General features: G+C 46.8%; 1 protein-coding gene across 1 annotated transcript; it reads left to right on the top strand.

Moving 5' to 3' along the window:
* The first annotated feature begins 332 nt into the window (after positions 1–332).
* LOC136524693 (glycine-rich cell wall structural protein-like) lies at positions 333–854 on the top strand. Its single transcript, XM_066517962.1, has one exon. It carries the CDS (start codon positions 333–335, stop codon positions 852–854), a length of 522 nt encoding a protein of 173 aa, XP_066374059.1.
* The last annotated feature ends 12,274 nt before the right edge of the window (positions 855–13,128 follow it).

The raw sequence follows: 13,128 nt of genomic DNA, 5'->3' as shown, positions 1-13,128 counted from the left end.
TGTTGGACCCGACCTTCCTCAACTGCGCCAACGCCAAGATCGCACTCGCACTGGCCAAGGGCGGCGCCGCCGTCGGCGTCCATCGCTGTATCCTCGCCGCCAGGAGCACCTTCTTCCTCGACCACTTCGCCTCCCTCCCGGCCCCAGCCACGGCCGGCGATGGCGAAAGGCCCCGCCTCGAGCTTGCCAACCTCGTCCCCAGCGGGCACCACACGCCACTATGCCCCGCTATATAAGCGCAATGATAGAGCTCGGTCTTCTTCGTCCAGCGCTCCAGAGCAGCGGCATCACTACTACTTGGCTCTACCTAGTGAACTCCTGCTTGCCCTGACATGGGGAGGGCGCCGAGCAGTGTGTGGAACATGGCGCTTCTCGGGCTGGCCATCGTGGTGGTTCTTACAATGGCCACCGAGGCGCAGTCCTTGGAGAAGCAGAACCTGTGCGTTGGGTGCGGGCTTGGTGGCAGGGGAGGGTATGGCGGTGGCGGCGGCCTTGGTGGCGGCCTTGGGCATGGTGTAGGGCTTGGGTTTGGAGGAGGGAAGGGTGGTGGTTTCAGTGGGGGTGCAGGCGGTGGAGGCGGCCTCGGTGGTGGAGCTGGAGGCGGCTTAGGCGGAGGAGGAGGACTTGGTAGCGGTGAAGGAGGTGGTTATGGTGGTGGTGCTGGTGGAGGCGGCGGCCTTGGGGGTGGCTCTAGAGGAGGTCTCGGCGGTGATGAAGGCGGAGGAGGCGGGCTTGGTGGCGGTGTTGGTGGAGGCGGTGGTCTTTGTGGCGGAGGAGGAGTCAGCATGTTTGTTGCCGACGTCGGGCGCGGCCGTGGACCTGCAGGCCGTGGCCCGGGCTGCCTCGCCCCCTAACTTCCCCTATGTCCTGTCAGCCGCCGCCATGGACCCCATCGTCGGCCATGGCCGGAGCTCGAGCGAGGAAGGGATAGAGATAGAAGAAATAGATGAGGGGCAAAAATATCATTTCCTGTGGCCGGTCTATGCTGTCAGGTCGAGTTGGCATGCCACGTCAATGAAAATGGCAAGAATGTATTAAATGCTCTCTCTCGATGGTAAATATGTAGGAGCAATTCTAAGAGTGCTATCTGAAGAGGTGACATCCGTTATAATGGTAAAAAGTTAAATATCCCGAGGGCGGGTCGGGGGGCTCCATCGCATAAATGACAATTATTTAATTTGATTTGAAAGAGAATGTATAAATATCATTGATCCGGCCCTATTCGGCTGGTACATAAGCCGGCTGGTTCGGCTGATTCAATAGTGTTCTATGAGAAAGAATAAGCTAAAATAAGCTGACCCGACTGAAAAGTAGTTCAAGCGAAGAGGGCCAGGTAGTACAAACCTACAATGGCAGAAGGTACAGACAGCTATGTGCTGTTCCATATTTATTTTAAGAATGAAAGAAAAAATTACAATAGAAATACTACCGAAGTGATGTTTGGTAATGCTTCAGCCATGTTCGCTTCTTATTGCCGGCTTATCAGCTAGAATCTACGGTATTTTTCTCTCGCAATAAAATAACTTCAGTCGGCTTATCAGCCGACTTTAATAACGGCTTATCATCTGGTCTGCTTCACGTAACAGCTTCACTAGCCAAGTCATTTGAAGCAACATCATTTCATTCTTCCAAAGCAACACAGATGGAAATTAAGCTACAATGACCTGTCCTTAGTGGTGCACTCTGCATCATCCTTCGAATAGCTCTTGCAGCATCTCTTCCAGCTCCTGGGGACTGAATTTTGGGTTGGTACTTTTGTTATCCTCTACGTATTTTGTGTAGACCGGAATGATTTTGTCGATGATAGCTGTGCGAAGTCTTGTCCTCAGCTCAGGATCTGGGACCTTCCACAACTTTTGAGTGGTGTACGTCTTCTGAAGTTCAGACTCGAACTTGGGGAGGGCCAGTGAGTAACCGAACAAGCAAAGAGGTGTAGGATCGAACAAGCAAGGCAACAACGGTGCCCAAGACACTAGTAGATACCTCTCCATGTAGCGCTAGACTTTAGATAAGAGGGCTGCCACACGGGCTTGGATAGAAGAGTTCAAACTGTTGTCCTGGAGCCTCTCCCGCATTAAGTTGTTGAGCAAGAATAAGAACCTGAGACCTTGGTCTGGAAATGATTCTGAAATGTTGGCAAGCTCTTCTTCTAGACAGGACGTGATCTCCATGGCCATGCTGTCCAAATGTTGATGGCCTCCATTCTGATGTACTCGCTTAACAAGGCCAGCTGTTTCAGATACAATTGGATGCAATGTCGAGTAGTTATTCAGCAGGAAGTTGATATAGCCCATTACTGACCGGGTCACCTTGTGAATGTCCGATGTTCCATGTGGAGTTTGAATGCCCTCCAACAAGATAAGAGTCCTAATCCGCTCCATTGTGCTCCATATGGCATCGCGTGCATTGCCATTCTTTGCACGCAACAACCTTTCAACTTCCCGAGAGGGCGGTGCCGGGAGGAATGGCACCTCTCCCATCTCAGATAAGGCTTCGGACAGAGCACCGCGCACAGGCAGCAGGACATTCAGCATCTGGTATAGTGCCGAGACCCCATTATTGCCATTGGGATCTATAGCAATAGCAACTATGACGTCAACAAAAGAGAGCATTTTCAACATGGTTTCTTGGATAAACCGTGCAAACTGGAATTGACCATCCAGAACTGAACTCACAGCCTCAGCCTCTTCTTCTCCTTCTCCTTCTCCTTCTTCTTCTTCTTGTTCCTCAAAAATACTAGGCATGTCCAGGTCCAGGTCCACGAGGCCGTGATCCGGAAATAATTCTCCTTCTTCTTGTTGTTGTTCCTCAAAAATACTAGGCATGTCCATGTCCAGGTCCACGATCCGTGATCCGGAAATAGGGACTCCGTGAGACCAACGGTGTCCACGATTTCTCTAAGGGCCCGGATCCAGCTGGTCCTTGCAACATCAGACGTATGCTCCAGTTCACATGCAGATGCACTGCTAGGGAGGTGGAGAACCCAGCCGACGCCCAACTCCGTGAGCCACCTCTCCACGACAGGGGCACCCATGTCGACGCCTCTGACGCTGCAATTCACCGATGACGACGCAGCGACGAATTCCTGGACCAGGCTTCTGATGTGCTGCATCTTCACCTCCTGAGTTTCTCCCCAAGAAACGTTGCCGTCTTCATTGCGGAGCCCCAAGCTAAGGTGTCTTGCGGCGGCGTCCATAGAGCTAGAGGACAGAGGAGAGCCGCTACCGCTAGATGTGCAGCAGTAGGTGGTTGAGACAATGGTACCTGAGGATGAGCTGGATCCTGTCTGCTCGCGGCCGCCATCCCTGCTCTTCACCTCCATGGTAAGCTTAAGCTTAATCTAGCTCTAGCCCTGGCAACTGCAGATCTGCAGACACCAATCTCCTGATGGATGCTCAGACGATAGCCGTTGACTTGCAGTCACAGACTCACAGTCACAGCTCACACAGGTTTGCGGCCGGGACTCAGACTACTCGATTGAAAGAAATGGTGGCTGGCCTGGAAGAGAGATAACGAGAGAGAATAGGAGGGACTTGCTTTTATACATAGGTCAAATTTAATGCAACGGTCAAAACTGCTGCCATTCAATCCAACGATCGAGAATAATCGGGTCACCATCGTGTCGGTCCATTATCCGTGCCGTGCCCGTACCGGCACTGCGGGCTGGACATGCAGCCCAGACACGGCCCTAGATCGTGCCCGTGCCGGCCCTAGCACTATGGACATCGTGCTCGGGCCGTACTAGTGTCGTGCTTTTTCGTATCAGACCCATGCTGGCCCATCATGCCTGGCCCATTTGGCCATATATAAGAAGAGGCGACGGAAAGGAAATATCATCTTGTGGTTCAGTGGTTGGTGGGCTATAGTGGGAGGCAGCAGCCAAAAGGCTTAGACAAATCATGGGCCTGTCAAAGGGGCCCAGTAGTTTTCGTTTCCGGGCTGAGGTCCTAGGGCCCTTCTCATTGATTCCCTGCTAAGCCGCACGAAACAAAACCAATGTCTAATGATGATCGGTGTTACTTAAGCGTAGCATGTTCTGCTCAAATGATGAAATAGCGCGCTTGAAAAAATTGGTACTCCTCGAGAACATATACTCGTACTAAGATGACATATATTCCTTTCCTTTAAAAAAAAACACGTATTCTTGCCATATATATATTTATTGATGTCTTCTAGATAACAAATCACACAGACACATAGTTTGTGTTTACATCAAAATTTGGGAGAAGAACACGGGAACTCGAATGTTTTCAAAATTGTGTCAATCAAGGAATCAATTGCATAAGAATCGATATCAGCTGATTTAGATGCGACACTAGAATAGGCTATCTTTGAATGACGTCAACAGATAAAGATGATGAACTACAGTTTGCGTCAAGAAACTACATATCGGACTCTACAAAAGGGGAAAGATTAGGGTCCAAGTTACATTAAGATAGGAATATTTTCTTTTATACCAAAGATGGTAATGAGTCGTACTTAAGTAGGATTCATGTTTAGACTCCAGATATAAATATTAGACCCCGACTATTGTAAAGAACACACAATCAATCAAATACAAGTCATTTATTTTTTCGGCTCCGGCCAACCCTTAGGAGTAGGAGTAGAGTAGATCTCAGCGAGTTCTTCAGCGAGCAGGACTGCATCGGTCCGACTGACCTCCGGCTTGTTTGTAAGTACCATCATGGCTTATACTTCTATTCGTACGGCTGTATCGATCCGGTTGACCTCCACTGCGACTCTAGTATAAGCTAGTTATCGACTCTTGTCCAGTTCAAGTACGGCTGTATCGATCCGGCCGACCTCCACTGCTCGAATTAGATTAAGGTCAAGTTAACGGCTCTACCTAAGAGTGACAATCTTTGATAGATTCGTTAAGTTACCGATCTTGCTAATGTTTTCATTGTCATTAGTTTGTAGCAACATCAATCTGTTCGGTCGAGATCGATTTAGATCGACCTCATATCCTTTGGGTCCATCGTTCGTTTTGTTACAACACGATATTGTTTACCTTGAGCGACGGTTTATGTTTCATCGGTTGTTTTTACTTAGATCTTGATCGTGCATAGTACGTGGTTAAAGCATGAATAATCTTGAAGATGTTTGCTGGCTAGTTAAATCTAGTTTATAGTTCACCATTATGGCTGTAACGATCCGGTCGATCCCCACTAATGGCACTGTAGATTGGAGGATGCTAGTTAGTAGGTTTGCTCGTGATTAGGCATGACCTTAGCTGTTTGCTATGCCTACAACGGCTAAATAGCCGATCACCTGTGCGTTAACGCCTACGGTGTGCGTCCATGATTCTGTTAAGCGTGAATAGATCTGTGTACTTTAAGGGTTTGATTCGTTGTCTTTTTCATGACTGCATCGATCCGGTCGAACCCCACTGTTAGAGATAGCAGGTTGAGTCTGAAGAGCCCATAGGTTTATTCCTGTGAAATAGTCGATTGTTCACACGCTGTAATTCTCTTCACCTGAATCGGCTATTTTAGCCGATTCATCCAAGCCTTCATGTATAGCATGTTTTTTGGAAAGCCTGTCGAAGTATGGATGTTTTTACGGATTCTTTGGTTTTAGTTTGTTATTATCATCATTGCTGCCATCGATCTGGTCGAACCTCACTGCTGGTGGTAACATATTAGATATCAGAGCGTTTGTAGATCCGTTCATATCAGATAGTTGATTCGTTCGCGTGCTATATTTTTTTTCGATTAGATTCATTGGCTCAATGCTTTACACTGGCGTCTGCCGAGGGTTAATGGGCCTTTGCCGAGGACGTCAGGCCCTCGGCAAAGAGGCCGTCTCCCGTATATATAGATGAAGTTATCGTGGATTGGATGCACCTTTTCCTAATGAAAGCGTTCTGTGCATTTGACACCACGTTGTCCAGCTTTGGTGCAGGTCTGGAGGCAAGAATCTTTGTTATTATTTTGACCACGCTGTTAATCAAGCTTATTGGCCTATAGTCCGCCATGCTGGAAGCTTCTTGTTTCTTGCGCAGCAGGATTATGTTTGCCTCATTCAGTAGGTGCAACTTGGATGTTCTGTGGTTGTAAAAAGCTTGCACTGCTTCCATTAAATCGTCTTTTATTACGTTCCAACATTTTTTATAAAAGAGACCGATGAAGCTGTCCGGCCCGGGTGCTTTCATGGAAGGCATTTCTTTTATGACTAGAGATATTTCCTGCTCTGTGAATGGCGAATCCAGAGAGTCCAAATCAAATTGTTCATATCCCAGTGCTTCCCAATTCAGTGCGAGGCTTCTCGGCTTTGGCGTGCCAATGGACTGACTAAAAAACTGGAATGCGACGTTGTCTTTGTCTGATTGTGACACCGCTATTCTACCACCATCTTGGATAGCACTTATAAAGTTTTGTTTCCTCCTTTCATTTGCACGTATATGAAACAGACGACTATTAGTATCACCATGCCGGATCCAAGTTAGTCTTGAATGTTGTTTAGCCTTGCTTTTCTGTATTACCACTACTACAGAATGAACTTGTTGTCCCGGACGGTAACAGCCTTTAGTCCCGGTTACCGCGCCGGGACAACGATCCCGGGACTAAAGGTGGAACCTTGAGTCCCGGGTCATCGAGCCGGGACTAAAGAGGGACCTTTAGTCCCGGTTGGTAACACCAACCGGGACTAAAGGCCCTCCAGCCGAGCGAACCTAGCGCATCCTTTAGTCCCGGTTGGTAACACCAACCGGGACTAACGGTTCACCCTTTAGTCCCGGTTGGTAACCCCAACCGGGACTAAAGGTTCCTTTTCTTTTTCTTTTTTTTTGTTTAATTTGTTTTCAGTTCAGTTACACGTATTTGTTTAATATATAATATGTTTTTATGTACGTATTCTACGCTGCTAATATAAATACACGCATGCGTATAATTACATCTAATTCTCATCTTGAGCATTATTATATTCGAATAAAGTATGAAACTATATATATTATAGATATATATATATGTATATATACAACACTTTCATAATCTTGTTCTCGAAAATAACGATATCAATAAACATTTAATTTACATCATTTATTCCTTAAGATCAAAGTAGAACTCGCCGTTGGGATTTAGCATTTTTTCTAGAAGATATCTTGCTATTGACTCTTGAACTGCTTTTAGATGGTCTTTTTGCATGACCCTTCGTTTCAACCATTCGGTCTTGCATTTGAAATAAAAGGAAAAGTATTAATACACATATATGTATATATATTCATTTAAAAATAAATAAAAATTGATATATACGTACTCTGAGGACATCTTTAGGAGTTCTTCTTATGTGCGCAGTGATAAATTCACAAACGTAGTATCCACACAAGTTATTACCTGGTTCCTGCCGCAAACACCACTGTACGAGAAGAAGATTATTCTCATCATCTCACACGTAAATTGAAGTACGATATAGTAATTAAACACGTGGGGAAGTGTATATAGTACAACTTACTGGTATTTCAACTACATTAAGTGGTGCCTTGCAATCCTTACGATGTTGCCGAATAAACTCTTTCCAAACCTTGTGCGACCAATAATGTACGATCGTTAATAAATTATGGCAAAGTCTATTCAATAATAGTTGTGCGCGAGAGATCGAAATTACCCCTGGATAATGTCTATCATATCTTGGTATAGTGCCCGTTCTTTTCTCAACGAGTCAAAGATTAGTAACCGACTTGAGTTTAACTCAATGACAATGAGTATCCAGTGAAAACTACATTGGTTTATACACACACGTACATGCATATAAGTTGTATTGATATTACATAAAATGTGTAGACTACATTATTATTAACACTTACTCAAAGTTGTACGGGAAAAGTATTGTTGTCTTGTCGTGCTGCTTCACGAAGAACATCATGATATTCTCCTGTGCTTCAGATACCCATCGCTCCTAGACAATAATACCGGTTTTGAATACGATATAAGGATCAATGAAGCCAACACTGGTGTCTTGTATTCTTTGGAGCTCTGACATCTGGAATCTATATATAAATATAAGTTACATGTGAGGATAATTATATACACGTACGCATGGAAGTGAGTTTATTAAATAAAAGTAAGAATCACTTACAAACAAAAGGAGCTAATGATTGATTTGTCCAGAGCGTCCATGTGGTATAGTTGATGCAATTCTTCGAAACTAATATGTAAGATGTCATCGCCACGGAAGTAATGATGGTCTCTAAATCTGACAAAGATCCACTGCTCACCCCTGCCACACGCCTGCATGTACCACTTGTTGAGCAAGTACATTTGTGTACCCAATTCATTCAGAGCTGCAGGGTTGTACAGACTTTTGCCATATTTATAAGTCTTCCAGGTATCAACTTCTAGGTTCTGGATTGGAGCTTTGCCCGTCAATTGATCCAAGGTTAAACCAGTATCTTAAAAAAAGCATTAAGGGCTTGAACCGACACTTCTCCAGAGTTGTCTGGTCGATAGACTTCTATGTTGGAACCATATTGATTAGCAACAACAAGATTTTGCATTGGTTGCTTCTGTTGTCCGAGCTGTGGGACATCCTTCCCTGATGCTCTTTTCCTTTTCTTATCTGCATCATGTGACTTCACGAGGGAGCGGTCATAGTCTGATAGTGGCGAAGGCTTACGAAGTTCAATCATCTTTTTCTTGTGAGCATCGACCTTCTGCCTCAGCACCTCTCGTGGTAGGTAAAAGTACGGCTTCTCCTTAAGCTTCGTTTGACTCTTCTTTTTGGTATCTATAAAAAAATCTTTTACTTTTTTGTCTTCTTCAGCTGCTATTTGCTCATCAGTTTTTTCAGAAAGTATTTCTTGAGAAATAACTCTTTTTCTCGGGGTCTTCTTTGCCGCCGGGACCTTAGACGTCTTTGTAGTGTGTCGCTGTGGAGGGGGTGGGGGCGGTGTTGGAGACCGGCGTGGAGGCGATGTGGCCGGTGTTGGTGGAGACCGGCGTGGAGGCGTTGGAGATCGTTGTGGAGGCGGTGGGGCCGGTGTAGGAGTTGGAGATCGTCGTGGAGGCGATGGGGCCGGTGTAGGAGTTGGCGATCGCCGTGGGGATGAAGTCGTCTCGCCCCCCGCGACACTGTGATGAGATGGGGAATGAATGATTAGGCTAGGCTGGGGGGAGACCCTGCTACAAAAACAAGTTGTGTGTCAATTATTTTTTAAGCCAATAGAAAATTAATGGAAAATAATATTTCATTCACTTTCATTCATACCTAGGGTGAGGTAGGGGAAGCGGTGGCACCCCAGGAATGATGATGAAGCGTTTGCGGCATTGAATAAATGTCTTTTCTGCTTCTCCTAGTGTCTTCTCCCCATCACCGCCTTCAATGTCAAGAGGAACATTGCTGTAAGCTTTGAGCACTCTATCGACCGAGACGCGAGCATATCCAGGTTGAATAACTGACCCATGGATTCTTGGTGTCTTCGTTCGGTCTATTAGAGATACAACCCCGACAACCACCATGATTGATGCATTATTACCATCTGGAATGTGCAGCTCACATGTTGTTAGAGGCTCGGTAATGTCATCAACAGGGAAGCGCAACCCAGCGTCGTCTTGAATAACTGGCAGCTCCGTAGAAGCACAACTACTTTTCATCTGACCAACGGGGCTAATGGTGACTCCCGGCGTTGATTGCGATTGCATTTGACTCATTGCTAGCTGCACTTGCCTCTTGATCTCCCCCTGCATTCTTGCCTCAAGAGATTTTTCTCGTTCAAGTGATTCAAGCAATGCTTGTCGTGACTCGTCAACAAATTGCTCCAATGCACAGATTCGTTCTGCCTCCTCATCCTTCTTTCTTTGGCGGCTTCTGTAGGTATCCTTGTCTGCTGGGAATGCGTGTAGCCACGGAACCGCCCCATAGCCTCTTGTTCGACCACCGTGTTCGGGATTCTCTAGTGCATATGTCAATTCATCATTCTCTCTGTTGGGCTTGAAAACACCACTATCAGCTTCTTCCCTAGCACGAGCTAGTCTCTGTGTTGCTCTCTCAATTTTTGGCCGAAAATTAGCTTGCCAGTGTCTAGGTCTAGGCTTCCCCCATGAGCGTAGAACCAATTCTTCGTGCGTTGAGGCCAGTTCTTCTCTATTGTTTCAGGTATGATTCCCTTGGCAGTAATCTCTGCTTCTAGGTTCTGCCACTTGGGAATAGCACTCTTATAACCACCTGATCCCATGCGATGATGGTATTGCTTCTGTCGGGCATTCTGCCGATTCCTCATCACACGTTCCTCACTGTCTTGGGATGTCTTGTATTCTACGAAGCCATCCCAATGGGACTCCAACTTGACAAACGCCTTAGCATTGAAATTCGGCGTAGCATTCTTCAAGATAAACTTTTTATACAATGTCTTCTTTCAACTCTGGAACAATGTTGCCATCTTCTTCATTGTCCAATCCCTCACTAGCTCCTTCAAAGCATCATCTGCTTGTAATGTGAAATGTTGAGTGATATCACTCCAAGCTAGGTTCTTGTCACGATCAGATACAAAACTAACATTAGGAGCGGATATCTTCTGCTTCCATTCACGAGCACTAACTGGGATCCTATCCCTTACAACGAACCCACATTGATTGACATATGTCTGAGCATGTGGTCCCAATGGTTTGCCGGTGTCGGTGTCGAATTCTGATATTATGCTACTGTGGCTGCTGCTATACTCGTATATGGCGAACGGCAGGCTGTACGACCGTCCCGGGGACGCGGAGGCGCTGCGATGGCGAGACCGGCTCTGGATCGCGTCGGCCGCGAACCGCGGCATGCTCCACACAGCAGAAGGCCTCCCTGCGCTCGCCGTCCGACTTGTGGCGCGGCGACGAGCTGGTGGCACTGCTCCTTGCGCTCCTCGCCATGCGCGCGCCAAGCGTCCTCGCGCTCCCGCCATCTCCCCACTCCTCATGCGCGCGGCGCTCGGCCCTGCCCTGCTCCGTGGCCCTAGCAGCCCGCGCCTGGTGCTGCTGCTTCCGCCTGCGCTTCTTCGTCGCGGCATCTCCATCTTTCACCGACGACCACGGCACCGCGATCCACACGGCCATGACCTCGCCGAGCACCACCCTTGTTGCGCCAAGCAATACGACGGGCTGGTATGTGGGTGCGGCTGCGGCACAGTGGGCCAGCCTTGGAGCAACGCGTGGACGCCGGCGTGGGTGGAGGAGGAGTGCCGGAGGTAGTAAGATACCACACAGGGTGGTTTTTGTAAAAATTTATCTCAGTCAACGTCCTCTGAAGGGGTATGGATCTCCGGTGCATGACTAAACAAGTTCAGGGATGTAGATTTCGATTTTGCAAGTTCATGGACCTAAGTGGCACATGCGCACAAGTTAAAGGGCCGGCAGTGTATTTAACTCTTTGTTAATCATTCCGAGATTGAGACGATCATTATTTTTATCTTGTGCTGGGTATATTAGGTTGAAGTCTCCTAGGATTAACCATTCCGGTTGCATTGAGCTTTTTAGAGCTTCTATTTCTTGTAGGAATAACCTTTTGTCTGGGTCACTTTGAGGTCCGTATACTCCTGTTATGCTCCAGGATGTGTTCTCAGCTAGCATCGTGATCGTTGCACTTATTGTATGTTGAGTGGTTACAGACGGTTGTAAGCTAAAATACTTTTCTGTTGCCGCAATCAGTATTCCTCCTGCCGATCCTGTCGCTGGGAGCGTTATGCAGTTGTTCAGCATGTCCATCCCAATTGTTTCAATAAGCTGTGTGCGTGTCCAGTTTTCAATTTTTGTTTCTTGGAGACAGATTATCGTTGCTCATGATGAGCTAATGAAATTACGAATGCTTGCTCTCTTCGCTCCATCATTTAGTCCCCTCACATTCCAACACAGGATGTTGCAATTATTTTGCGACATGTATATAATTCTCAGCGACTACAGTATTGCAGAGCATAAGTAACAGAATGATCAAGGTCCTTGATTGCTGGTGAGATACTTGGGAATACAGGGCAACCAAGACTCAGAAGTTGCAGGTTCCAATAGGGCAGATGACAACAGAGTCAACAGGCCAGTCTACCAGACACTACCGGACTCCCGGCCTTTGCCGAGAGCCCGAAGCTCTCGGCAAAGACGAGTTGATGCTCGGCAAACTATTTGCCGAGAGCAGCTCTCGGCAAAGAGCCATCGGCAAAACATCTACCGGCAAAGTATTCTTTGCCGAGAGCACCTCTCGGCAAAATATTTACCGAGAGTAATGTCAAGGCTCTCGGTAAACTATAGCTCTCGGCAAACTGGCGCGCCCCCAGTAACGACCTACCAACCGCTAATGGTGTGACAGCGTCTTTGCCGAGAGCGACCGTCGGCAAAGAACTTCTTTGCCGAGAGCGACCGTCGGCAAAGAATTGTTAAAAAAAAAAGATCTGCAGCCGAGGTGGTTTTCAAAAAAAAAAAAAAAATAGGTTTGCCGAGAGCCGACCACCAGGCTCTCGGCAAAGAGGCATATTTGCCGAGAGCCAGGCTCTCGGCAGAGAGGCTTCTTTGCCGAGAGCTAGGCTCTCGGCAAAGAGTCCAGAGAGCATTTTTTTTATTTTTGTTTATATTTCCAGCTTCAACAACACATATTTCACAAATATAACACATCATCCACATCACATATATCACAAATATGTCATCCACATCACATATATCACAAATATAACACATCATCCACATCACATATATCACAAATATGTCATCCACATCACATGTCTCACATTATAATCCATCTAAACATCTCAAATCCAACAACACATGTCCATCTCAAAGTGCTAAGTTCATCTCACACAAGTTCATGTCACAAAGTGCTAATACATGATGAAGAACAACAGGCTCATCCCCAAGGCTCCCACCCTCCCGACGACGGCCGCTGCTGTGGCGGAACGTGTGGATACGACTGGTACCCTGACCCTCCCGACGACTGCTGATGCGGCGAAAGTTGTGGATACGGTTGGTGCCACGACCCTCCCGACGGCGGCTGCTCAGGCACATCATTCGAACCCGCCGATTGATTCTGCACAAAGGAGAAGAAAAATTAGTAATTATAGTAATACTAAGGCATGCAATTGTAATCTAAACGTAGACAAGTCAAAATTTGCAGAACTAGGTATAAAATTGTAATCTAAGCCTAGACACATCAAAATTTCGGCAGCACCTCCCC

The sequence above is a fragment of the Miscanthus floridulus genome, chromosome 18, assembly GCF_019320115.1.
Source record: "Miscanthus floridulus cultivar M001 chromosome 18, ASM1932011v1, whole genome shotgun sequence".
Lineage (NCBI taxonomy): Eukaryota > Viridiplantae > Streptophyta > Magnoliopsida > Poales > Poaceae > Miscanthus > Miscanthus floridulus.
The sequence above is the reverse complement of the archived record's forward strand: the minus strand, read 5'-3'. Positions and strand labels throughout refer to the sequence as shown.

Coding starts and splice junctions, on each gene's coding strand:
- LOC136524693 (XM_066517962.1), top strand. CDS start 333: ATGGGGAGGGCGCCGAGCAGTGTGTGGAACATGGCGCTTCTCGGGCTG.